At 43.3% G+C, this 27,772-nt stretch overlaps 1 protein-coding gene across 1 annotated transcript in view; it reads right to left on the bottom strand.

Annotated features, from left to right (window-relative positions):
• SMYD3 (SET and MYND domain containing 3) overlaps positions 1 to 27,772 on the bottom strand; it is an 804,855-nt gene that overhangs the window by 42,204 nt on the left and 734,879 nt on the right. Inside the window, exon 11 of the mRNA XM_030196460.1 lies at positions 23,246 to 23,420. Within this exon, the coding sequence (XP_030052320.1) occupies positions 23,246 to 23,420 (175 nt within the window). The remainder of the gene's footprint in view (positions 1 to 23,245; positions 23,421 to 27,772) is intronic.

Below are 27,772 nucleotides of genomic sequence, written 5' to 3'. Positions count from 1 at the left end.
TGTATTATACAATGTCTGTTAATATAATTATGTATGTGTATTTGTAACCCATTCCAGACATTATTGGTAGAGCAGGCTAAATACATGTATGTATGTATGTATGTATAAATAAATAAATACTGAGACTAAAGAATCTCCCTATTAATGTTGGTGTCTTCATTTTTATTTTTTCCTTTTTGTATGATGTTGCATGTCTGTAAAGTAATAAATTAACTTATTCTTTTAAACTTTACCCAGAGAATTATGGGGTAAATATTCAGCCAGTGGCAATAAGTGATTTTTTTTTAGTTGCTGCCAACTTAAAGCCCCAATATTCAATGCTGGGCCATGTCCAGGTGCTGGAAGTGAATATTCGATTACGTGTGGACAGCCCGCACTTATCCAGTTAAGGTCAATATTCAGTCTTTAACCAGATAGGTGAAATCGGACAAAGATAGGACCGTGTTTCATTTGATCAGGTTTGTCCAGTCACCTTATCCTGTCAAGTGCTGAATATCAGCCCTTAACTACATAAGTGCCGACTCCACCCCCAGACCACCCACAACATAGCCAGTTTAGACTTAGGTGGTTAGAGGGAATATTCAGCAGGACTATCCAGTTAAATGCCACTGAATATCCTTAGATAGCCCTGCACAGATGACTGAACCAGGCAGGTGCTTCTCCTTTCCAGTTAAATCACTTTGAATATCAACCTCTGAATTTTTACCCATACTACTGGAGTGAGTTGTTTGTTTTAAACTAGACTGTTAGAGTGACTGTCATGGCCATGGCCGTGGCCGTGCCCCCACATCCTGACTTACTTTTTCTTCCAGTGGTTGGGATCAGCAGCTTCTCCAGACTGTTTCCCTAGCACTATGTGATGGATCAAAAAACACAAGTGCAATGAAGTGTTTTTTTTTTTTTTTTTACATTATCTTACAACCCACCTGATGGCCTTCATTACCCACTAGAGATTCAAGACCCACAATTTGCCAAGACCTTGTGTGAATAATCTTACTATTCATTCTATCCAATATATACAGGGTTGTTTTTTCTTATGAGAAATCGTTTTGTGCACTCTGATATTTTGATACCAAATAATCATATATAGTAAATGCAAAGGTAGTACTCAGAGTCCTCTGTATTAAGAGGTGGGACCAGATGTCCAGTGGGCAGTTTCAGAATGTACTGTGTTACAGAGGTAGCACTGATCTGTGGCCCTTGAAACAGGATTATAATTGTTACAACTAAGCTACGTGAAAGAGGAGTTAATTAAAAAATGGGGGAAATCCACAGATAACTGTACATGAAGGTTCCTTTTTCTACAGGTCCAATGAAGGCTAGTTCAAAAATTGATGGGTAAACTATACTTGCAAGTTATGTCTGGAAATTATGAAGCATTGTTGAAAATGATAGAAATTTTCATTACCAAAAACAATGTCCTTCCAGGACAATGTTGAATATTCATTTCATAGTAGTTATTGAAGATGAACATATGCCAATTTCTATCATTTGGTATGTGCACGTGCCGTTTGGTTTTCTAGTCTTTCCCCATGGAGAATAGTATTATTTTCCACCCCTCAGAGCTGTATATGAAGAAAAAAATAGAAAGCTGTTAGAGCAGTCAAGCAGTAGATTGATTCAACAGCAGAAATTCAGTGCACCACCAAAGATTTCCTAGGATTTGATATCCTGCTGCTTAGGGCACAATTTTCTGTAATAAGAAATAGAAGATTTTCTGTCAGGTGCATAAAAGCTTCAAGTGATGGCTTGAAGATGAAAAAAAGTAAGATGCAGTTGAAATTGTCCTTCTTTAGGAAGCACATTTATTCTGAAATGAGTGATGAGGACAACAGCTTTCTCAAGTCACAAAAAAGGCTCAAATTTCTTTCTGCTAGCAACAGCCTACAGATGACTTTTACGTAAATCAAATAACCACTTGCATGGGGTGACCATATATAAATGCCGAGTGTTCTCGGACACTACACCAGTGAGCAAAGAAGTTAATTTCTCTCAGAAGGGTTGTTTAATTTCTCCTTTCATCTGGAATAGCTTGCATGCAGTTAGTTCATTGATACTATCAACCTCGTTCCAAGTACTAATGAGTAACATAAAATGAGAAGCAGGCTAGAAACCGTAGACTGTACATAATTCGGTATAATCAAAGGAGGCCAAGCTGTAGGAAGCATGCAAGCATGAGATAAATACAGTATTGAAACAGATTAAGCTTTAGATTTAATTACTCACCTTTGCCAAGTATGACTACAAGGTGCGATACAAATGATATACAAGTTATTTCCCTGTCCAAGTGGATGCATTAAGCCCTATTTTGCATAGAAAATCTGAGAGTGAATATTCAAATAGCTCTGTCCCAATTCTGATTTGAATGCTAAAATTTGAACACTAACGTCTGAATGTCAGGGCTGGATTTGAGATTGCTGATTTGTACACTGAGAATTAATTGCACAACAAAAATATTTTGAAAAAAAAAAAGATGCCAGTAATTACACTGATATTTGCTGGCACATAAAGCAGGGTCATAAATTTCACAAAACTACATCCTAAAATAGAGCACCATCACACATGATTTTACACACGTAGGTGCTAATTTGACAACCTACAAATGTATTTGCTGGCATGTAAAGGACAATTCTATAACAGGGCATCAATTGAGCATGTAAATGTGCTGAATATTATCACCTTCATGAGTAACTGTACATTTATATGCAAAAGTGGCAGCAGAGCAACTAAGTGCTATTCTGTAGGGGATACATTAGAACATTATTACTTGGTTTTGGGTCCAAAGGGACAGAAAGAAGGAAATTCCTTTAAGGCCCTACAATTATAGATGACGTCTCACCTGAAACATGTCTTCTAAAGTCATTGTTACAATCTCAGAGGAGGTGAGCCCTTGGGCCGCCGCCAGATACCGGCCAGTGGCAGGCGAACCAGCCAGGTAGGACAGAGCACTAAGGCAGAAACCAGGCAAGACAAGGCTGGAGCTGGAGACAAGCAGAACTGGGGCTGGAAACAGGCAAAGTTGGAACTGGAGGCAGGCAGGTAGGGCTGAAACTAGAGCTGAAGACAAGTAGAGCTGGGACTGGAGCTGAAGACAAGCAGGGCTGGAACTGGAGCTGAAGACAGGAAAAGCAGGCCTAATCCAAACCGGAGATAGCACAACACCAGGCACGCACAACTAGGCAGGAAACCTTGTTGCGAAGGCAATGCATGAGAGTCTCATGGTTCCTTATAGAGGCCCTCACTAATGATGTCACAACCTCTGATGCCCTGCAATGAAGCTTGGAATGCATTGAAGAGCACAGCAAGGACACGAGAGAGAGGCTAGAATACTGGAATATCAGAGTGAGGCTTGGATAATCTCTGGAATGGAGCTCAGAAAACAGGCAGCAGAGGGAAGCAGTCTGGAGAAGCTGCTGAGCCTAACAACTGGAGGAAAAGGTGAGTCAGGATGTGAGGGCATGGCCACGGCCATGACAGTCACTCCATCAATCTAGTTTAAAGCAAACAACTCACTGTTTTTGATCCTTCATAGGCTAAAAAACCTTCCACCTTTCATTTAATAAATCACACTATTTCTCAAAATTTTCACAGTTTAATTTTTCAAATCTGAACAACATTAAAACAGGGACATAGCCAGACTTCAAAGGTAGGGGGGTCCAGAGCCGAGGTGAGGGGGCACATTTTAGCCCCCCCCCCCGGTGCCGCCGACCCCCCCCCCATTGCCAACACCGACACCCCCCCCGCCCACCATTGCTGACACCTCCAACAACTTTGACCACCCCCCCCCCCGCCGATCACCCTCTCAACCCCCCCAATCCCGCCGCCTGCTACCTTTGCTGGCGGGGGACCCCAACCCCCGCCAGCTGGTCTTCTTCCTTCGCTTGGTTTCTTCTGACTGAGTCTGACGTCCTGCACGTACAATGTGCAGGACGTCAGACTCACAGAAACAGAACGAAGCCTTGCTGCAGGGCTTTGTTCTGTTTCTGTGAGTCTGACATCCTGCACGTTGTATGTGCAGGATGTCAGACTCAGTCAGAAGAAACCAAACTAAGGAAGAAGACTTTGGCTGGCGGGGGTTGGGGTCCCCCACCAGCAAAGGTAGCAGGCGGCGGGTTGGCGGTGGGAGGGGGGGGGTTGAGAAGGCCAACGGCAAGGGGTCCTGGCCCAAATCTACGGGGGCCCAGGCCCCCGCGGCCCCATAGCAGCTACGCCCCTGCATTAAACAGCTACTTAGCTTTTAAGCAGAACAATGGTCTCCTCTGGGTAGAATTTTAATCAGACTTGAAAAACTAAAGGCCCTGTTTACAAAGGCGCACTAGAGTTTTTTGCACGCACTGAAAATTAGCGTGCACTAACCATGTAGATGCCTATAATATTCCTATGGGTATCTACACTGTTAGCACACACTAAAAATGCTAGCAAGCCTTTATAAACAGGGCCCTAAAAATGTTGAAAAATTTCAAGAAATAGTTTGATTTAAGAAATGGAAGTTGGAAGATTTTTTTAGCCTGTGATGGATCAAAAACAGGGTTGATAAATCTTGCAATGTAGATCCATCCGAATCACCACTACTAGAATTGTCTGACGAATTTATACCTATATAAATCTGAGGCTTTTCCTTCCTATTAAGATATTTAAAACATTGGGGTATATTGAACTTTTGAATTTCTTACTCAATAGGAAGGAAAAGCCTCAGATTTATACAGGTATAAATTCGTCAGACAATTCTAGTAGTGGTGATTCGGATGGATCTACATTGCAAGATTTACTGGAAGGGGAGGTTTACCTTCTAAGTGGACCCCTTTGGTGCTCTTGGATCCAGTGCTATTAGCCTTTAAGAAGATAGTGTTACATGAGGTTGAGCAGTTAGAATCCAAGAGTCTGACAGGTACCGACGGGGAGAGGAATCTTGGGGTGATAGTATCTGAGGATCTGAAGGCGACGAAACACTGTGACAAGGCGGTGGCCGTAAGGTTGCTAGGCTGTATAGAGAGGGGAGTGACCAGCAGAAGAAAAGAGGTTTTAATGCCCCTGTATAAGTCGTTGGTGAGGCCCCACCTGGAGTACTGTGTTCAGTTCTGGAGGCCGTATCTTGCTAAGGATGTAAAAAGGATTGAAGCGGTGCAAAGAAAAGCTACGAGAATGGTATGGGATTTGCGTTACAAGACGTATGAGGAGAGACTTGCTGACCTGAACATGTATACCCTGGAGGAAAGGAGAAACAGGGGTGATATGATACAGACGTTCAAATATCTGAAAGGTATTAATCTGCAAACAAACCTTTTCCGGAGATGGGAAGGTGGTAGAACTAGAGGGCATGATATGAGATTGAAGGGGGGCAGACTCAAGAAAAATGTCAGGAAGTATTTTTTCACGGAGAGAGTAGTGGATGCTTGGAATGCTCTCCCACGGGAGGTGGTGGAGAGGAAAACGGTAACAGAATTCAAACATGCATGGGATAAACATAAAGGAATCCTGTTCCGAGGGAATGGATCCTCAGAAGCTTAGCTGAGCTTGGGTGGCAGAGCCAGTGCTGGGAGGTGGGGCTGGTGGTTGGGAGGCGGAGATAGTGCTGGGCAGACTTATACGGTCTGTGCCCTGAAAATGACAAATACAAATCAAGGTAAGGTATACACAAAAAGTAGCACATATGAGTTTATCTTGTTGGGCAGACTGGATGGACCGTGCAGGTCTTTTTCTGCCGTCATCTACTATGTTACTATGTAAGTGTCATCCCGTTAAGTTTAATTTATCTAAACAGGAGCCAGATGGTTTTCAAGTTTTGAGTAAGATCCCTCCATTGTGATTCGTGTGGAGAAGTGAGGTGCTATTGTGAATTGGGGTAAAGATTCCTATTTGGAGGAAGCATACAGACAATTAAATGATTTTAATACTTATAAACAACTGGCTAGAGATCCTGGTTTTTTTAAAACTAATAAAGATTTTGAATATTTAACTCTTCAGTTTTCAAGATCTTGGTTGTCTACCTCCTCCCAGAGATTCACAAAAGCTTATTACACCCACAGGGTTATCCTACTGTTTCAGTGAAAGATTCTTTATTGGAAAGGATATGCAAATTTGTAGATATTATATAGAAACCACTTTTTTATTTATTTATTTATTTATTTATTTATATTTTGCAATTATATTCAAGACATACAATCTTTTCAAAACACACCAATGAATGAGATATAGTAAAGAGAAATTATAATGTGGGCTAAAATCACCAATTGTAATTTAGAGTTTTCATTGTTATGAGGATCCAAAATTTAAGTTAAACCAAAGGGACTTGGCATAATAGGAAACAATTTCTGATAACATCTCAGGCTCTACATTATCTATTTACTGCTAAGACATATGGACTTATCTAGCTGCCTTCTGGGCTTTAAGAAAATCATTCAGTTGTTTATCATCATAGAAAATATATTTCCGATCTTTAAACATTACCAAGCATTTGCATGGAAAACGAAGCTGAAAACGTGCCTGTAAAGAAAGCACTTCCGTTTTCATTTCAAGAAATTTCTTTCTGCGTTGTTGAGTCCATTTCGATATGTCAGGAAATATAGAAATTTTACCACCAAGAAAATCTACATTTGCTTTCTGAAAGTAATTCTTTAACAGCATTTCTTTGTCTTGCAAGAAGACAAATGTCACAAGTAATGTTGATCTCAATTTTATCTCTTCCCTGGATTGCTCCAGGAGAGCCGTTAGATCTGGCGTGGGCGTTTCTCCTTTCGATTGAGGCTCTTGTAAAGTTTCTGTAGTATTTTTCACCGGTAAATAAAATACTTTTTGCAATGGAGGTAACATCTTTTCAGAATATTTTAATTGTTCCTTCAAAAGTCTGAAGAACATCTCTTTCAGCGAAATCATGGCACACACCGGGAAATTGAGTATCCGTAAGTTCAAATTTCTCATGTTATTCTCTAAATTCTCAATTTTTCTAGAGATCAACAATTTTTCAGCCACCAATTGCAATTGAGTAGCTTGTATTTTGGAAATGTTCTGTTCATTATTCAGTTGTTTAGCGGAAAAAAGTTCCATTTTGCTTTTCATGTCTTTAATCTGAGAAGAATTATTCAATGATACTGTGATAAAGGATGTACAAACCTTATGAAGGTTTTCTAGAGCAGTCCATATTGCCTCCAGCGATATTTCGGCCGGTCGTTTCAGAGGCTGAAGCGCTTCCGCGCAAAGCAGAGATTCCGCTTGCTGGTCGGCGTCAGTCTCTGGGGCTCGAATTAGCTGGCTCTCCTCCCAATTCTCTCCCATAGCTGCTGTTTCCATCGGAGCCTGCCTCCCCTTCAGGGGCGCTATACTTCCAGCCTCTGGAAACAATGCTCCGATGGCTTGTGGGATTGGTGGGGTAGCAGGACCCAGCGGGCTGAGCGAAAAATCGCTCTCCAAGCCAGTATTGTCCCTCGTACTGGCAGCGGATACGCCCGCAGGTGTAGACGCCAAGAAAGCTGAGATAGATGTTTGCCTCGGTCCTGGGGTCTCTGTCCGAGGGAGAGGAGGTCCCCTCGGTTTCCCCTTTCGCTTAGGCATGCTCTCTCAGAATTATGGGTAAGAGAAAAGAAGGTAACGCTGAAATTTGAAAGTAGTTCTAGGGAGCAGAAAATCTCTGCTTCCTGTCTATTCGGCCATCCATATAGAAACCACTTCTTTTGATGTTTAAATCATACTTGCAAGGCACTACTCATTTAAAAAAAATATTAAATACTATTGAGGAAGAGCTTCCTAACTGTTGTTTATTGGTCACTTTAGATGTCTGTGCTCTTTATACGAGTGTACTACAAGCTGAAGCTCCACAAGTAATGAAGAGGTTTTTAGATCATCGTGAGCATCCTTATCAGATTTCTCCAGAATTTATTATTCATCTAAGCTGTGTTGCGATGTGTTATAATTATTTTTTGTTCAATGATGAGTTTTTTCAACTAATATCAGAATTGCTATTGGATCTTCTTTTGCTCTGGCGGTAGCAAATTTGTTTATGTCTCATTTTGAAGGAGTATATATTAGAGAATGACATGGGGATGTTGACACACGGTTAACAGCATGGGCGGGGATGGGGCCGAACTTTGTCCCCATGTCATTTTCTGTAAGCTTGAGACCAGCCTAAAGCAGGCTGTTCCAACTATATAGAATAGTAGCTATAAAATGCTTGTATCAATATATAAAAATTTAAACAACTGGCAATTGAATTCAATGCTAAAAATTGTAGAAGCTGCTTCTGGATTTAAATGAAGCACTGTTAAAGGACTTCATTTGTGTCTTGGCTAACCTTTGATGTGGCAACAAGAATCTTGTCTGCTGATCAGACTCCTACCATGTGCAATCCTTCTATCATATGCTCAGCTGCTTAAGCATCTTACTGTTAGTGCAACAGGTTAATCCATTGTTGCTGGCATCAAGAAGAATTTCCACCACTTAATTGATATTTATTTTCCTGTTCATCCACTACACAGTGTTGGTTCTCTTCTACACCCATGACTGAAAGACAATCCAATTATCTTCCCACATGATGTAAAAACACAGGCAACCAAATGTTTGAGAAGGTTGTACCAAAACCAGATTGAAATGGAAGGCTGAAGTCCATCAACATCAACAACTCAGGATCCTCCACAGTTCCACATTTCCAGGAAGCATCACATCTGTGGAAGAGCCTCCCTCCATATGAATGAAAATGGATGTTAGCAGTTTTATAAGTGATTGTTATAGAACAATGCCTCATTTGAAGGCTATTGTTAATTAATTGGGCCGTTATTTATGTTCAAGTGATGCAGTTGACAATATTTTTATTGTTTGGAAAAGAAAGCAAAAGTGCTGGCCAAAACTGGCAAAACTTGCATGGGGGATCCTGTGCATTCCTGCTACCAGCACATTTTCTGAGAGGACATTTTCTATTGCAGGAAGGACTGTGGAAGACAGGAGAGCTGGACTGAATCCTGAGATTGTTAATGACTTATTACACATTGAAAAATCATAACAGTGCTTCATAGGTCATATTTCTCCCATGCTAGGACATACTGAGTGGGTTGTATTTTGTCCCCCTGGATATTTTAACAGGGTGGATTAGGGTTTCTAGGGGGAGCAGAAGTCAGATTTGTTGGGGTTAGAAGTGTGGCAGAGCCAGGGGGTTAATTTCAGGTTTCCAATCCCAACTTCCTATCCCACCCATCAATACGGTTAGCTTAGCGGAGTTAAAAAAAGGTTTGGACAGCTTCCTAAAGAAAAAGTCCATAGACCATTATTAAATGGACTTGGGGAAAATCCACTATTTCTGGGATAAGCAGTATAGAATGTTTTGTACTTTTTGGGGATCTTGCCAGGTATTTGTGACCTGGATTGGCCACTGTTGGAAACAGGATGCTGGGCTTGATGGACCTTTGGTCTTTCCCAGTATGGCAACACTTATGTACTTATGTAATTACATACTTATGTATTATTTTCTGCACATTTTCCTTACCCCATTTTTAAGAATGTAAGCTGCTCAGACATACTCATATCAGTAAGGGAAAGAGGGTAGAACGACATGTCTGATAGGACAGTGGGGGGGGGGGGGGGGGGGGGGGGAGTACAATAGGAATATGCTTTGTGATCATGACTCACATCCAACTTGTTCGAAAAGGGAGTCAGGTATAAGCATTTTAAATTTTTGAAGAGATGTTTGTAGTCTGAAACATTGAGGGTGCATATTCCAGAATTCTGGTCCTTGTACCGAAAATACTGAACTCCATGTGGTATCTAGCACTATGTTTCTGAGGGGCGCTTTTACTAAGGCGTGGGAGGACTAATGCGTGGGTAGCGTGCTGACAGGCTAGTGTATGCACCCGGCGGTAATTCTGAGTTTGGCGTGTGCCGAATCCCCCAATAGAAAATAATTTTCTATTTTCCACCACGGGGGACATTCCCAGCAATAATCAGCATTTGGCGTGTGCTGCATGGTTACCGTGCGGGTAGCGCATGAGCCCTTACTGCTAAGTCAATGGGTGGCGGTAAGGGCTCAGGCTATAAATAAATGCATGCAAGTGTTAATTTTAGTGCACTCCCATTACCCGGTCAATTAAAAAAAGCCCTTTTCCCCAGCCATGGTAAAATATAGCCCAGCATGAGCCCAAAACACGCGACCACACTACTGTAGGCCACTTTTACCAAGGCTTAGTAAAAGGACCCTTAAAAAGGGAATGATGATGAGTCTATTTTGGTGTGAGGAACTAAGCGCTCTTGAGGGGCAGTAAGGAGTTAAGAACCTAGGGGGTCTTTTACTAAAGCTTAGCTCGAGTTATCTGCAGCAGGGCCCATAGGAATAAAATGGGCCCTGATGCAGATAACTCAAGCTAAGCTTTAGTAAAAGAACCCCCTAGAGAGGTAAGGTGGCTCTCCTGTGTGATTCTCCTGCAGGTTCTTCTGTTCATTGTTATTATTGTTGTTTATTTGTGATTTATAAACAACAGTTCAGAATATTGTTACTTTTATATACTTTAATAACAAGATTTAAATATAAAATCATAAGTGTTCGAGTTGTGCAGATGAGGACAGAGCCCACGGGGACGGGACGGGGACAAACTCTGTCCCTCTGTCATTCTCTAGGCTTATATATATATATATATATATATATATATATATATATATATATATATATATATATATATATATATATATAATATATCTCCTCTTCAGGAACTTAAGCATGTTCTTTGTTAGTGGAGTTTCATTGATAATATATTTTTGATATGAAATGGTTCAGTCATGGAGCTGCAAAACTTCATAACTATACTGAATACCTGTCATGATCATATTAAATTTGAAATGAATTATGAGTTGCAAATACATTATCTAGATGTTTTAGTCTAATTGCAACAAGGTAAAATTAAAACTACAGTAGAAGCAAACTGACAGTGAAAGTATGCATCCTTCTTATTTAAAATCAAGTATCTCATTTGCCCAGTTTTTAAGATATCAGTGTATATATAGTACAAATGAGGATTACCAGTTGAAAATGGAGAAATTGCAGCAGGCATTTATTGAGTGGAATTATCCTAAAACACTTTTGAAAACAGCGAGAAAGAGAGCTTATTTTAATCCACGTAGTGCTGAGACAGACAGCATGTTCTTTTAAAATCACAGGCATTTTGAGATGTCTTTTTAAATTATTACGTACTTTACCTTGTTTCATTCTAAGCATTTCATTATGGCATATTCAAAAAATGGTACTGTGAGTGATTTATTGCATCATACTACCAAGCATGATTTTAGTCAAGATATGTAATGCACATTGGGAAGAATAATCCAAATCATAGTTATCTGATGCTAGGGTCCACCTTAGGAGTCAGCACTCAAGAAAAAGATCTAGGTATCACTGTAGACAATACAGTGAAATTTTCTGCCTAATGTGTGGCAGCAAACAAGAAAGCAAATAGGATGCTAAGAATTATTAGGAAAGGGACTGAAAATAAGACCAAGAATATTATAATGCCTCTGTATCACTCCATGGTATGACCTCACTTTGAGTACTGCATTCAATTCTGGTCGCTGTATCTCAAAAAAGATACAGTGGAATTAGAAAAAGTTCAAAGAAGAGCAACCAAAATGATAAAGGGGATGGAACACCTCTCGTATGAGGAAAGGCTAAAGAGGTGAGGGCTCTTAAGCTTGGAAAAGAGATGGCTGAGAGGGGATTTGATTGAGGGGATTTGATTTGCAGAATAGTGCTCAGGCAAAGTTTGGGTATTTACTTGCAGGTGTGCCACATACACACATACATGCCATTATTCTCAACATTTACGCACGTAATGGAAGCATAAATGTTAGCGCCTATGCTATAGCATTGCCCCACAAAATGATTTACAAAATACACCTATGACCCTGCTGTTGCCAAGCCTGGTGTTACCTCTTAGCTCAGGACATAGCTCAGAACATTGCTTGATGTTGCAAGGAAGACTGTCCTAGAACCTGCATGAGACTACATCTGGCAATTTTCTACAGAGCATCTAGTAATCCCAACCCCAGCAGAGGGAATGGGAGGTTAATTGGAACTCAAGCCAACTGCCTTGTCAGGTAGCAGGGTCCTAGAATACAGACGCACTATTCCAACAAAAGAAGGAAGAGTACTTACTTCTGTGAACTATCCTAGACATTCTGGCTCAGCTTGGCATTTCTCCCACTTGGAAACAGCCACGTGGAAGGGCCCCAAACCAGTGGAGTTTCTGTGTTTGCAAGAAGTTGGAGACAAAAGAAAAAAACAGGAAGGGGTGCCTTGAGGTCCTTATATATTTGGGCAAAGGAGAAATAGTTGGACTTAGCTTTCCCTGAGTTAACATTTAGTGGATCATCTTCCCTGTGGGGGTTGTTGAAATATTTCCTGAGGAACTATCTATAGAGCCTATAAGGACTAGCTGAGTAGAATGCAAGAAAGATCAAGTTTTTGTGTCAGTAGAAAAAGAGTAATCTCACTATGCTCATATTAGCCCTCTCCTCACATCACTTTTGGCTCCCTATCTGTTTCCGCATACAGTTCAAACTCTTCTATGACTAGGGGGCATGCGATGAAGCTACAATGTAGTAAATTTAAAATGAAATCGGAGAACATTTTTCTTCACTCAACGTGTAATTAAACTCTGGAATTCGTTGCCAGAGAATGTGGTAAAGGCAGTTAGCTCAGCGAAGTTTAAAAAAGGTTTGGACGGCTTCCTAAAGAAAAAGTCCATAGACCATTATTAAATGGACTTGGGGAAAATCCACTATTTCTGTGATAAGCAGTATAGAATGTTTTGTACTTTTTGGGGATCTTGCCAGGTATTTGTGACCTAGATTGGCCACTGTTAGAAACAGAATGCTGGGCTTGATGGACCTTTGGTCTGTCCCAGTATGGCAATACTTATGTACTTATGACTTACAAGTGCATTCGCTCTGCAGCTCCTCAGTAACTCTTATCTCTCCCTACACTCCTCCCCGTGAACTCCATTATCTATACCCTTCTCATCCACTGCCAGCTCCAGACTCTGTTCATTTTATCTTGCTGCACCATATGCCTGGAATTGACTTCCTGAGGCAGTATGTCAAGCTCCATCTCTGGCCGTCTTCAACTGTACGCTAAAAGTCCACCTTTTTGAGGCTGCTTTTAATTCCTAACCCCTTTTCACTTGTTCAATACCCATGCCTGCTTTATTATTCCCACCTTAAGTAATTCTCTTTAAACAGGACAGACAAATTGTAAGCTCTGTTGAGAAGGGACTGTCTCTTCAAGTTTAAGTGTACAGCATTGTGTACGTCTAGTAGCACTATAGAAATGATAAGTAGTAGCAGTATATCCAGTAAAAAAAACTGTGTGTATGGTTTTTTTTTGTTACATTTGTACCCCGCGCTTTCCCACTCATGGCAGGCTCAATGCGGCTTACATGGGGCAATGGAGGGTTAAGTGACTTGCCCAGAGTCACAAGGAGCTGCCTGTGCCGGGAATCGAACTCAGTTCCTCAGTTCCCCAGGACCAAAGTCCACCACCCTAACCACTAGGCCACTCCTCCACCCTAATATTCATTTTGCTACTATTAATCTTGACTGATGATTGCCTATTACTGTTGTTTGACTCCACTGGTTTACTATTAAAAGGGAAAGGGGATGGGACTTGATATACCACCTTTCTGTGGTTAATATCAAAGCGGTTTACATATCATATACAGGCACCTATTTTGTACCTGAAGCAATGGAGGGTTAAGTGACTTGTTCAGAGTCACATAGACCTGCAGTGGGAATCAAACTCAGTTCCCCAGGTTCTCAGGCCACTGCACTAACCACTAGGATAGTGTACAGTGGACTAATTTCTATCCTCTGTATTTTTTTGTTACATTTGTACCCCGCGCTTTCCCACTCATGGCAGGCTCATTGCGGCTTACATGGGGCAATGGAGGGTTAAGTGACTTGCCCAGAGTCACAAGGAGCTGCCTGTGCCTGAAGTGGGAATTGAACTCAGTTCCTCAGGACCAAAGTCCACCACCCTAACCACTAGGCCACTCCTCCACTCCACTATCCAAGAGGGGAAACCAGAGATCTGGACAGATGTATAGAATAAGGGCCTTGAGGATAATTCTCCCCACCCCCACCCCATAGAACACATCCTTTCATAGACGTAGACTGGGGGGGCGAGGGGGGGCAATGCCCCCCCAAACGACGACGAGGCGCCGCCGCGCCATTAGTTAAAAAAAAAAAACACATGCACGCACGCGCTCCTCTCCATCCGCTTAGCTTCCCTGCCCTCTCTGTCTGCGTCCCGCCTTCCTCTGACGTCAGAGGAAGGCGGGACGCAGACAGAGAGGGCAGGGAAGCCAAGCGGACGAAGAGGAGTGTGTCCGTCTACCCCTCTCTCTTCCTCCCTCCCTCCGGCGCAGGCAGCAGTCTTTTTCAGTGTTCCTGGCAGCGGTAGCGATGTACACGCTGCCTTCGGCTCTGCCCCAAAGCCTTCTCTTCAAGTTCCTGTTCCTGCATAGGTGGGAACAGGAACTTGAAGAGAAGGCTTCCGGGGCAGACCGAAGTCAGCGTGTACATCGCTACCGCTGCCAGGAACGCTGAAAAAGCTGAAGACTGTTGCCTGCGCCGGAGGGAGGGAGGGAGGAAGAGAGGGGGGTAACGGAGTCACCATCTTGGACCTCGCGGGGGGGGGGGTGGGGAGCAGAGGGAAGATGGATGGTACTGGGAGGGGTGGGGAGCAGAGGGAAGGAGCAAGAGATGGTTGGGGACTGGGAGGGGTGGGGAGCAGAGGGAAGGAGCAAGAGATGGTTGGGACTGGGAGGGGTGGGGAGCAGAGGGAAGGAGCAAGAGATGGTTGGGACTGGGAGGGGTGGGGAGCAGAGGGATGGACCAGGAGATGGATGGGATTGGGAGAGGTCAGGCACAGCAGAGGGAAGGAGCAGAAGATGGATGGGACGGAGGGATGGTGAGCAGAGGGAAGGAACAGAAGATGGACGGGACTGGGAGGGGTGGGGAGCAGAAGGAAGGAGCAAGAGATGGATGGGACTGCGAGGGGTGGGGAGCAGAAGGAAGGAGCAAGAGATGGATGGGACTGCGAGGGGTGGGGACCAGAGGGAAGGAGCAAGAGATGGTTGGGACTGGGAGGGGTGGGGAGCAGAGGGAAGGACCAGGAGAAGGATGGGACTGGGAGCTTTGGGAGCAGAGGGAAGGACCAGGAGATGGATGGGATTGGGAGAGGTCAGGCACAGCAGAGGGAAGGAGCAGAAGATGGATGGGACGGAGGGATGGTGAGCAGAGGGAAGGAACAGAAGATGGATGGGACTGGGAGGGGTGGGGAGCAGAGGGAAGGAGCAAGAGATGGATGGGACTGGGAGGGGTGGGGAGCAGAAGGAAGGAGCAAGAGATGGATGGGACTGCGAGGGGTGGGGAGCAGAGGGAAGGAGCAAGAGATGGATGGGACTGCGAGGGGTGGGGAGCAGAGGGATGGACCAGGAGATGGATGGGATTGGGAGAGGTCAGGCACAGCAGAGGGAAGGAGCAGAAGATGGATGGGACGGAGGGATGGTGAGCAGAGGGAAGGAACAGAAGATGGATGGGACTGGGAGGGGTGGGGAGCAGAGGGAAGGAGCAAGAGATGGATGGGACTGGGAGGGGTGGGGAGCAGAAGGAAGGAGCAAGAGATGGATGGGACTGGGAGGGTGGGGAGCAGAGGGAAGCCTACTGGAAAGAAGACACTGCATAAAACAGAAGACACTGGGACCAAAGCGAATAGAAAAACTAAATGATCAGACAACAAAGGTAGATAAAAGTATTTTATTCATAATTTATTAATTGAAATGTGTCAGCTTTTTGAAATGTGCATCTGTGATATTTTGCCTGTAAATTTCAATTCCTTCCTCCACATTAGCATATTCATTTGCTCCGCCCATTCTTTGCCCCCCCCCCCCAAATGAAACAGTCAAACTACGCCTATGCATCCTTTTCTTGTTTGTGTAGCCTCAGAGATCGAACAGGTGTCTACATGGAGGGCTCTACAACACCTATGCAGCTCCATATGTTTGATCATACAAAGCAGTCTCCCTTTCTCCTTGTTGCAGTTTCTTTATATAGCCAATGAGAAGGTTAAAAACACTCAGAGAACTCTTGCTCCAAAATATGAATAAAAAATACTCGGAGTAAGTGATATATTCCAGAACTACAGCTTTAAAAAATGGTTCTGAGCAATTAAAGTCATGTTGCTTACAAACCAGCATTCCACTAGCAAACTAATTCCAATCAAGAGAGTCTTATAAATTATTTGCAAGGGAGTCATAATCTGTTCTTACAAAGTTACAAAAGAACTGGTTTCTAAAATAAGCCTATTTTTCCTCTCTTTCCACAGTGAAAAAACCAAGGCAAGCAAATTCTTTACTATATGAAAACATTTATTTCAATTACTAATCTAATATAATAAAAGGCACCCTCAATGTTCTGAGGACAACGTTCTGAAGTCACTCAGACTCCCAGAACGGTTCGTAAGTTCGTGGTGGTGAAGCCACTGAACGACTTGCTGCCCCGCCCTCGCGTCAAACGTCATGACGTCGAGGGCGGAAAACCAACAGAAAAATGAAAGCAGGGACCGCATCAAGGAAGGAAACGCTGGCTACCAACTGCGCCGCGCGCCGCAGGTAGCCCCGCCCCGACCGCCCGAGCACCACTCTCCCTCCCTCCCAAGTTCAGCAACGCGCGACGGCGACGTGGTGGGGGCGCTCCGCCCCAGATGTCAGCGGGTGGGGGGTGCTCCGAGTCCTCTCCCAGCAACGTGCGACGGCGACGTGGTGGGGGCGCTCTGCCCCAGATGTCAGCGGGTGGGGGGTGCTGCGAGTCCGCTCCCGGCGCTGTCCTGCCTTTAAAACCCAATTTGAAGCGCTGGAGTAACAGGCAGCAGCGCCTCGCGTCTGCCCTTCTACTAAAAATCTCTTCGACGACGTCATTGAGCCTTCCCACATTGAGTCCCGCCCTCCTCTCAGGTAACTTCCAATTACCGCGAGGGCAGGTGGGACTCAATGTGGGAAGGCCCAATGATGTCGTGGAAAAGATTTTTAGTAGAAGGGCAGACGCGAGGCGCTGCTGCCTGTTACTCCAGCGCTTCAAATTGGGGTTTTTTTTAAGGCAGTGAGGGTGGTGGGCCTGGGCGGCAGGAGAATGGAGCTGGTAGGTGGGGAGGGACTCAGATGGGAGAAGGGTGTGGGGCTCTCAGGTGGGGGGAGGGGGTTCTCAAATGGGAAGGAGACTGAGGTGGGAGGGGTTCATGGATGGGAGAAGCAGAAGGGGGTGGGGAGGGGGTTCTTGGATAGTTGAAGGGGACGGGTGGGGAGGGGACTGGGGTTCTTGGATGGGAGAGACTGGGGAGGGGGTTCTCGGATGGGAGAAGGGGACGGATGGGGAGAGGACTGGGATTCTTGAATGGGAGAAGGGGACTGAGGTGGGGAGGGGGTTCTTGGATACTTGAAGAGGACGAGTGGGGAGGGGACTGGGGTTTTTGGATGGGAGAGACTGGGGAGGGGGTTCTTGAATGGGAGAAGGAGACTGAGGTGGGGAGGGGGTTCAAGGATGGGGGAGGGGGTTCTTGGATGCTTGAAGGGGACGGGTGGGAAGGGCACTGGGGTTTTTGGATGGGAGAGACTGGGGAGGGGGTTCTCGGATTGGAGAAGGGGACGGGTGGGGAGGGGACTGGGGTTTTTGGATGGGAGAGACTGGGGAGGGGGGTTCTTGAATGAGAGAAGGGGACTGAAGTGGGGAGGGGGTTCAAGGATGGGAGCGCTTCATGAAACCCCATACACACACACTCACTCTCTCATCTGGCAGCGCTTCCTGTACCCCCTGCCCCCCCCCCCACACACACTCCCTCACTCTGTCATCTGCCATTGCTTCCTGAACCCCCCCCCCCCACACACACACATACTCACTCTCTTACTTTCATCTGGCAGCGCATCCAGAATCCCCCACACCCCTCTTCTTCCAAGCTGAACCCCTCCAACACATCCCCCCACCCCCCACACACACTCTCTCTCTCTCTCTTCCTCTCCTCCAGCACACCAATTGCTTAGGTGCAGTGGCAGCAATCTCAGACACCAGAGAAAGAGGGGGGCCTGACACCATAGAGAGAGAGGGAGGGAGGGAGGTATCTCTGTCACACACACACACACTCTCTCTCACAGACAATGTGTTTCTGTCTCTCACTCTCATACACTCTATGTCTCACATTGTATCACATTCACTCTCTATGTGTCACACAGTCACTTACATACTCGCTTGGTCTCATACACTCAGTCTCACAGACAATCTGTGCCTCACACACACTCTCATTCACGCACACACTGTATCTGTGTGAAACACACACTCTCTCTCTCTATCACACTGTGTCTCCCATACGCAATTGCACACACTCTCATTCTCACACACACACTCTCTCACAGACACGCTCACACCCAGACTCACTCTCTCTCTCTCACACACACACACACACACTCACACTTTCACTCTCTCTATCACACACAGTCACTCTCACATACACTCTCCAAAACATACACATTATGAGGAAAACCTTGCTAGCGCCCGTTTCATATGTGTCAGAAACGGGCCTTTTTTACTAGTCAAATATAATACATATAAATACCATCACACTTACTTCACTCATAGCAATTGTCCATTACATTCATTCAATCACCTTACTGAACACTCTTATCCAATCAATAGAGTCAAATCCAAGTCCAATATCGCCTTATCCACAAGCCGACCAAACAGCTTGTGGGTTAGTTAAAGCAAAACCCCATGTTCATAGGTATGTCCGCATACAAGATATGTGTAGTCAATTGAAAATTTCAATCAGTTGAAAACTTCCAAACCCAAATACTCTATGAAGATCATAGGGTATTACTCTGAAATCCTTTATAAAAAAACTGGACTGGAAAATATCTCTAAAGCGATACCAATGCAAATCAAATCTTCATAGCCACCATAGTTGCCTGGTCACATGGTCCGTGACATTCCTCAGCTAGACAAGCCAGCAAGTTCACTGCTCAGTTGTTCCCCTATGCGGGACTGCATTTTGATATCTTCTTCAGGAGGAAAAATAAAATCCCTATGAGAAAGAATTACATACAAAACACTCCCTTATACCTATTGCATAACTTCAAAATTCTAGCTCAACCTCAACATCATACAATACTAATTAAAAGCTGCTTACAGGAGGGACAACATCCAAACCTCACCCTCAATAAATGCCGAACCTCGGCTAGAGTACTCTGACAAACTGCTTCCGGGTTTACATAGAAAGCAAATACACCCCAGTATGTGAACGCAATTAGGATCTCAATAGGTAAATTACCATTCCACTTCTAAGTTTAACCCCCCAGGTTCCACCGTTTGCCAATAAAAAAATAAATCTTTGCTCCTGAGTAAGCAAAATCTCTCCAACATCACCCCCTCTCCTTAAAGTGACCTGCAAAATTGCCACAAAGCTCAAGTTATCAACCGAATGACCCACTGCCAACCAGTGAGCTACCAACGGGGTTTCCATTTTCAAATTCCTGATATTGCTAAGGTGCTCCATTGTTTCAATTTCCTCTTAATCTGCCCGATACAGTACAGATGACAGGGGCATACTATACAATACACTATTTGTTGACTATCACCAGTAGTTTTACTTTTTTTTTTTTAGTTTAGTGTTTTTATTGATTTTCAATATACAGGTAAGACAATGAATAACAACCTTGAAGCGAGGAGCACTGTACATATTTGTCTAAAAGACAATAATGAAGAAGAGGGAGGGGGAAAAAAGGAGGATATGTGACAAAGTGTATTTCACACATAAATCATAGATAGCATGAAATACAGCAAATAAGCAAACACAGCATAAGACACTAACATCTTTAAAATAAGATATGTGGAGACCATTTTTGCACATGCAAAGCAAAATGGAGTGACTTTTTAGCAAAATAGGTTTCATGCTTGTAAGTTTGAAACAACAAATTCCACCATTCTTGGTAAGTAACGTTATATAAGGATTTCCAATGCAAGAAAATTACTTTTAAGGCTAAAGATAGCATGGTATTAATAAGGGTACATTCATTACATTTAGAACACCTTTAAAACATTGGTCTTTAAGTACCACATAGTTGTAGGACACTGAACAGAAAGACGGAATACATTTACCATTAATAGCCATATGTCATTCCAATAACTCTGATACACATACAATCAAATACAAGGTGCTTTAAATTGCCGTGTCTGGGGTAGGTAAGCTATTGGTGGTAAGAGGAAAATCTGCAATACACTCATTTCCACAAAGGCAGTGCTTACCAATAAGCTGTTCATTACGTGATGTCTTAAAATTTCCCAAGGATAGCCTTGCATTTATAGCCACCCTTTGGATGTTCCAGGAGCCCTGAATGCACAGCAAGTACATTCCAGTGCTTATGAATAATCCTACAGCAGCTGTTGCACAGGGAAGAATATGGAAGAACACATACTGAGGACTCCTTCATACAGTTTGCTTGGGTGAAAAAAAGCACATGTGAAGTTGGTTAACCCAGGCAGTGGCGTCGCGAGGGCAGCTATACCCGGGGCGGGTCACCGCTGCGCACCCCCCCCCGGGTGCAGCGCAACGCACTCTCCCCCCTCCGTAGCGCAACCCCCCCCCGCGAGAACATACCTGGAAGGCGGTGAGGGTCGGGTGGGAGAGCCAATCCGCCGAGTGCACGCCGCTGGGGGGTGTCGGCACCTCGCTAGTTCCTTGCTCTCTCTGCCTCGGAACAGGAAGTAACCTGTTCCGGGGCAGAGAGAGCAAGGAACCAGCGAGGCGCCGACAACCCCCAGCGGCGTGCACCCGGTGCGGACCACCCCACCCTTCCTACGCCACTGAACCCAGGCGTGATATGTTCAAATTTTCCACACCCAAGATCAACTTCCCTGCAGAATTCTGTGTAACCTGCAAGACCTTACATTGCATTTTAGCTATTCCTAGATATAATGCATTACAATAATCTAAGTTTATCAGAACCAACATTTGTACTACCATTCAAAAATAATATGCAGACAACATTGGTTTCAACCTACTAAGTAGTCTCATTTTGAAAAAAAAGATGATCTTACCGCCTGCATTTGATTTAATTTGATACTACATTAGGAAACATTCATCCAAAAATCACACCTAAATATTTCACCTGTTGTTTAATAGTCAACATCATGTCATCTACCTTGCAAACCAACAGGGCCAACAACTGTACCTCTCTTCCCACCATCACCTCAATTTTACTCATATTCAACGCCAACCCATTTTTTCTCATACAGTTACACTTCTCCTCTGGCAGGAACACTGGTTTCCTATATTTAAAGTACTTCAGTCAGGCCAACCTCACACCTTCAAGGACTCTTTGCTCCATGGATCTAAACCTCTTATTGGTCCCCTCCTTACACCATGTCTGTTTCAACTTCACTCAGACCAGAAATTTCATTGTGAATGATCCCAAACTCTAGAATTTATTGCCCTTGTATCTTCATCTAGAGTATGCTCTTGATAGTTTCAAAATAAGGTTGAAGACTTTTCTATTTAACAGTGCCTTTGTGTCTAAGTCTGAGGTACTGGTGCAATTCTACTATGTAGGTTTGTTGCTGGGTCTGTGTCACAACTGCTTCATTTCCCTTTCTTTGTCTGTTCCCCTGCCCTGTTCATAGTCTTCTGCCTAACTTTCCTTTATCCTATCAACCACTGTAGTTCTTTCCAATATTATATTTTGTATATTATGAACCACTCCGAAACAGAGAAACATGATGGCAGATAAAAGCCAAATGGCCCATCCAGTCTGCCCATCCTCTGTAACCCTTTACTCTTCCTTTTCCTAAGGGATGAAGTAGTATAGCAAATAAATTGAACCTTGAGAGTCACATGTGGCTCACTGAACGAGAAAATGCAATTCTTTCAATGCTACCAGCATCAATAACTGTAGCAACAGAATAGTCATCAGCTCATACAAAAGGAAGTCAAGTACATTGTAGTGTCATCAGCTTCTGTGGCCACAGAAAGAGTGGTATCATCAACCATATGGGCCAACAGAAAGAGAAGGCTATCAGTGGCCAACATGGCTAAAGACAAGTCAGTAGCACAGCATGAGCTCTGCTTCCCCACTGGCATATGGATCTCAGCACTAACTGCAATGAACACTTCAAGTGGTCCTCAGTGCCACCAGACTCGACAACTGATAGGGGTGGTACAAAAAGAATAAACAGTGGCTTCTCTGAGCCCTGACAACCACAGGACCAGATTTATGTGTATTGTGGCCCTTAAGCTTTGACATTTAAGAATCCCCCCCTTTGAAAAAAGTATATTTTAGGTTTCATAGTTTTCCTTGCTTGTGAAAGAGTATACATAAAATGCTACATTATATACATACATTCATATTAATTATTATCAAACTACTATATAATAATAATAATGAGGCTCCTTGAAATGTGAGGCCCTAAGCTGTAGTTTGTCTAGCTTATAGATACTGTAAATCCGGCCCTGGACAGCCATCACCTGAAAGAACACAATGGAGGATGGCTGACTTAGCAGTCACGGAAGCTGCTCACTCTAAATCTCTGGAAAGAGCATTATCATAGACCCTAGCCACCAATATGAATACATAAAGATTACTTTTTAACATCTGGGAACATGGGCACAAAGCAGCAACCCACTATATGTTAGGAAGTCAGAGGGGTGACTGGCTGGAGGTAACCGGGCTGGTTTGCTGAGAAGAGTGTAACTAGTCGGCTGAGGGATGACTACTGAGGGGAGAAAGAGATGGCTGGTATGAGATTGAGAATGGTAGAGATGAGGAGGGGGTTTAAGAGAGAGAGGGGAAAACTGGTGGAGATGAGGGTAGAGGGTTGTGAGAGAGTGGTGGGAACAAAGTAGAGGGACTAAAAGAGGGAAAGAGCAAGCAAGAAATTAAGACTGGTGGGGCAAAGGGAATTCAGTTTATAGAGAAAAAAATCTGGTATGGTCAGGATTTGAGCAGAGAGAGAGAGAGAGAGAGAGAGAGATACTGGCAGGGACAAGGGGTAGGTTAATAAAAGTGGCCTTTTTGTTTGGGGGTGGAGGAGAGGAAATACCACATTCATCTGCTTGTCAAAGGAGAGGCTCTCTGCCACTGTGAATTCTCAGTTTTTGGCTCTTAGTATGTAAATGTTTGACCGTTCCTGCTGCAGAGCACCCCTTCAAGACAAACTGATTAATGCTTGACACTATAGATCTTACCTGTATGGCTCCAGATTTCTGCTGGCATAAAGCAAAGCCTCGTCCCACAGACTGAGATTAATGCATGCATCCATAGCATAATCAAGCATTTTCATCTGATAGATATTTGTGTCTGGAAGGTGGCTTATGTTGTTATTTATAAAGGACCGGCACAGGGCCAGAATCTGATCCCATTCTGTTATTATCCTTAAGTTAAGGATTCATCATCTCACATAAAAGAAAGAAAGGCAGAAATACAAGGGTTTTTTTCCCCCCTGTATACCATAATAGCTGCTACTATTGCCAGAAAGCATATCTTGAACATTTGAAGTGGCATGTTAATGTAACAGTTTTGTTTATGTTTAAGATATCATCATCTGCAAAAGAATATTTTCCAATGAATGATGCTATGCTGAAGGATGTAGAAAAGGTGAGAATGCGATTAAGTTGATTATTATATCACAATGAAGGGAAAATGCTACTATAATTAAGCTTCAGATAGTGGCAGCATAATTATTTTTGTTAGACCTGTCTCAAAGCATTTTGTCACTGTTTTTTACAACATTAAAATCATACCTGCTAGTCTAGTAACCAACTTGCTCCGTGGACAAGCAGGCTAAGGCAGCCACACATAGGTGAAATCATCACATGATGTTGCCAATCTGGACTTGCTCTCCCCAAACTCAGGAAAGTCTGGAAGATATTCTAAGCATTTGTCAACATGCAGCCACCTAGATGCAACTGCTACCCTTGTCAGTCTTTTTCTTCCGCTTGAATCTGTCAGACTAATCTGCTCCTGTCCTACAATTACTTTTCTTCATTATACCATTTCAGAAGACAAACAGAAAAAGAAAATTTAAGAGAGCACCAAGGACAAGCCAAATAAACCTGGGTTCACAAAGTACCTATAGTACTTCAAAAACATGGCTCTCTCCAACACCCACCATGTGTGTGTCCATTGTCTATGCCCTGCTCAAAATATACCTGCATATCCCCCAAGGCCCGCATATCATGAAAGAGCTACATTATACTGCAGCTTCTATCTCTATGAGCCTCCTACTGCTCTTATCATCTGGACCTTGACAAGGTGCTCTCACAATGGCAATATGCACCTCAGCATCTCTCCTGTCAAAGATGGATCACCTGGCAACTTCCAACAGCAACTTTCTTCAGTTAGGAGGAAGGTAATCATCTACCTATACTTTCATCTATCTATCTATCTATCTATCCATCCATTTATTTATTTAAACCCAACAGCTTCCTCCTCCAATCAGAGACAAGGATAGGATCTGGCACCAGAGGTCATCATTTGCAAGCAATCAGGATTTTCCCCCTATTCTGTATCTCTTCCCCACTCACTTAGCCCAGTCACTATGATGACAGGTCATGCACCAGGTCTTCTTCTGAAGCCTTGCAATCATGGGTTCCAAGTCTAGGGCTGGTGCAATGGCCTTAGGCACTAGCAGGCCTAATTTAAAGAGGTAGCTTGTCCATATAGTGGACCATTATCCAGCTAATTTTCCTGTCCCATCCCCTCTCCACTCCTTAACTGTATGGATAGTGTCAGGTTGGTTAGAGGGATTTCAACACTATACTATTGATATAGGGGTCAATATCCAGCAGGACAGTGTATGATTGGTTCCTGTCCATATTTGAGTTTTCAGAGGCATTATCAGAATTGGACTCCTGAAGAAGGCTAATGCCGAAACACAGACCATGTTGGGTCCATGTTTTTAGTGGAGCTCGTTACGTTGTCTTCAAGCAAATATTTTGTCACACAAAAAAGACTGATTTTATCTCATCTGACTCATTGAAGTGGTCATTCCCACTCTTGTGTTCCAGCAGTATGTGGATAAGTGCCAACAACCGCTTTATGACCAGATATTCAGTGCCAGTGAATCCCCCAAAAAGGGCAGTTCTATAATTTCACACCTGCATTTATGCACTTCTTACATGCACACATATATCCCTGACATTCAGTTGGTGGCAGTGAGCATTTTCTGCCTGCTGCTGGCATTATTCCTGGATATTCAATGCTGAGCCATGTCTGGGCTTCGGCACTGAATATCCAGTTTTTGGGTTTTTTTGAGCCAGTTAACACATAACCAGTTAAGTCACTCTAAGCTGAGTGGAGTCCTCTATCTATAGTCCTGTCAGCAGGTGGTGCTGTTGAATTATCACAGTTTCAATAGTGAATGACAGGCAAGCTCTGCAGGACTCCAGGGATCCTGCCTGAGCCTAGCAATTAAAAACACAATATTAATGCAGCACCCTCTACTGGAAGCAATGAAGTTGGAGGACTCCCACTCAGCATAAGAGAGAACAGTGCTGTAAGGTTGTGCCTAAGTGACATAGCACAAATGCAAGAAGGCATTTGCATGGGGGGGGGGGGGGGGCGCTGCTATTTACCTGCGCAAATCACAAAATACTGCATTTAGGCACCAGCAGTTATGCCAGGTCTATGGTAGGTTTAATTATAGGCACGTAAATTTAAGGCGTACCAATGGTAGGTTATGCTAGTATATTATAATGGAATCTCGATGCCTGGAAGCTGTTATAGAACAGGCTCTCACCATATGGCATTGGGGTGCCTAAAAGGATGTGCTCACTTCTGGAACTGCCCCTATTATGTATGAAAATACACAAATATGGAATATATACCATATCAGGTCCACAGAGTTTACAGCCCTCACTCATGCCAACTTCCCAAAATGCTCATTCTTTGAACAGTTAAATAAAATGAGATTAGACAGCTTTATTTAGCTGGGCAAGGAAATTTTCAAACCAGTGAATCTAGATGTCGGAAATGGAATCAAGCGTTTGCTCATTAAGAAGACTCGCAATTATATAGAATAGACAGGTTATAAGCTACTGTACACAAAGAACATTGTAAAGGTAGTGTGGCTTAAGACAGAAGCACTAGGAAGCTGTAGTCTATAATGAAGCCAGCCAGCAGTCTGGTGATCTGAAAGAGACAGATGTTTGGCTTGTCCAGGGAGCAAAGGACACTGCAGAGGAGAAGGGGAAAGGCAGGGATGTCATCGTAGACATATGATAATAAGTAATGTAGAACCAAGGGCACAAGAGCCAGAGACAGGTGTAAATAATTTGGGCAAGGTTTAAGCTAGAAAAAAAGCTGGAAAAGGGCAGCAGAAAAGCAGAGGGCAAGGAGCTGTCATTGGATGTTTGCCAGGGAGGCAGATGGTCATAAAAGCTAACATAGCTGCAAAGAGAGATTTTCATCACGAAGTGCAGAACTCCCACCTTCCAATATCCTTCCAGAAAATTCTTATTTACACTTGTGATAACAGGGATAAATGAAGACACAACAGTCATTTCCTCTACTTCTGGTGCCCTATTGCTTGAGACTAGCTATCTAGCACAGGAAAAATAAAGGCAGGAAATCCTTGCTAAAATCAAAGTAAAAAATTTCCTAACCTGTGTCTGCAGTTTGATTTCTGTCTTCTTATCTCACTTTTTCTCCATCTTTTCTCAGTTTCATCTCTACCTCCTCGTACTTTCATTTTATTTAAGCTCTTTTTATTTTTTTGGTGTTAAGTACCCCTTTTGGACCCTCACTAGCCCAGCATGTTTCTGGCAACAGTGTAGTGAGAAGTATAAACTATTTTGTTACCACATCCCCTTCTAGGATGTTTGCCATGGTTCTTCCTAACCTATATAAGCCCGAGACCATTTGGATTTCCAGAGGCAGTGTGCATTTCTTTTCTACTCAGCTCCTTAGGCGTATGTATTTTACATCATATGAAGAAGCCTTTATTGAGTTTTAAGCTTATATCCTTCATGAAATGCATATGAGGAAACAAAGATATGCCTTTCCCTCGGCCTGAATGCAAAACAAGGAGTGAACACAGGAGCTTGGACTACAAATACATGAGGAGTGAAAAAGGAAGGAAAAAAAAGCACCAAATCAGAACCTGACTAAATGAAAAAAGCTATCATGTGGGAAATTAACCATTTGGGTAGAATCAGTATGGAAGGGAAATGACTTGTAAAACTTAGCTGAAAGGACTAGGTTTACCCGGCACTTGGGACATCACCAAATCAAAAGACATGAGAATAAGTGTAAAGGGATCATAAACACATATAAAGCAGTATATGTTTTCAAAAAGGGAATGCTGCGTAGGACCTAATATTTCCATCTAGAGATTTGCTTCTGCTCCCTGTCCTGTAATGATTTTTAAAATGTATTTGTTATGGCTAACCATATATAGGAAGAATTAAGGGAATATCCTCCTTAATCACCCATTTTATATTATGCCCTCCAAATTAAAAATAAAGGCTGTGGCCCCTGTATTTAATTAGCAGTAATACCACATGTGTAAGTTGTGAGTTTCTTTCGTTTGATTTTTTTCCATGTGTATATTTGTAAAATAGATGCTCTAGCTACATGGCAAATACACGTGCGCTCCTGCAAGTATTTTAAAAAAGGCTCTACATCAGCAGATCATTTTCTAAATATCACCAGAACTGAACACATCCAGACCTGGACTTCTCAGTTCCAATTTCTATGCTCTTTGTAAAATGAGG

The sequence above is a fragment of the Microcaecilia unicolor genome, chromosome 3 (genome assembly GCF_901765095.1).
Source record: "Microcaecilia unicolor chromosome 3, aMicUni1.1, whole genome shotgun sequence".
NCBI classification, from domain to species: Eukaryota; Metazoa; Chordata; class Amphibia; order Gymnophiona; family Siphonopidae; genus Microcaecilia; species Microcaecilia unicolor.
The sequence above is the reverse complement of the archived record's forward strand: the minus strand, read 5'-3'. Positions and strand labels throughout refer to the sequence as shown.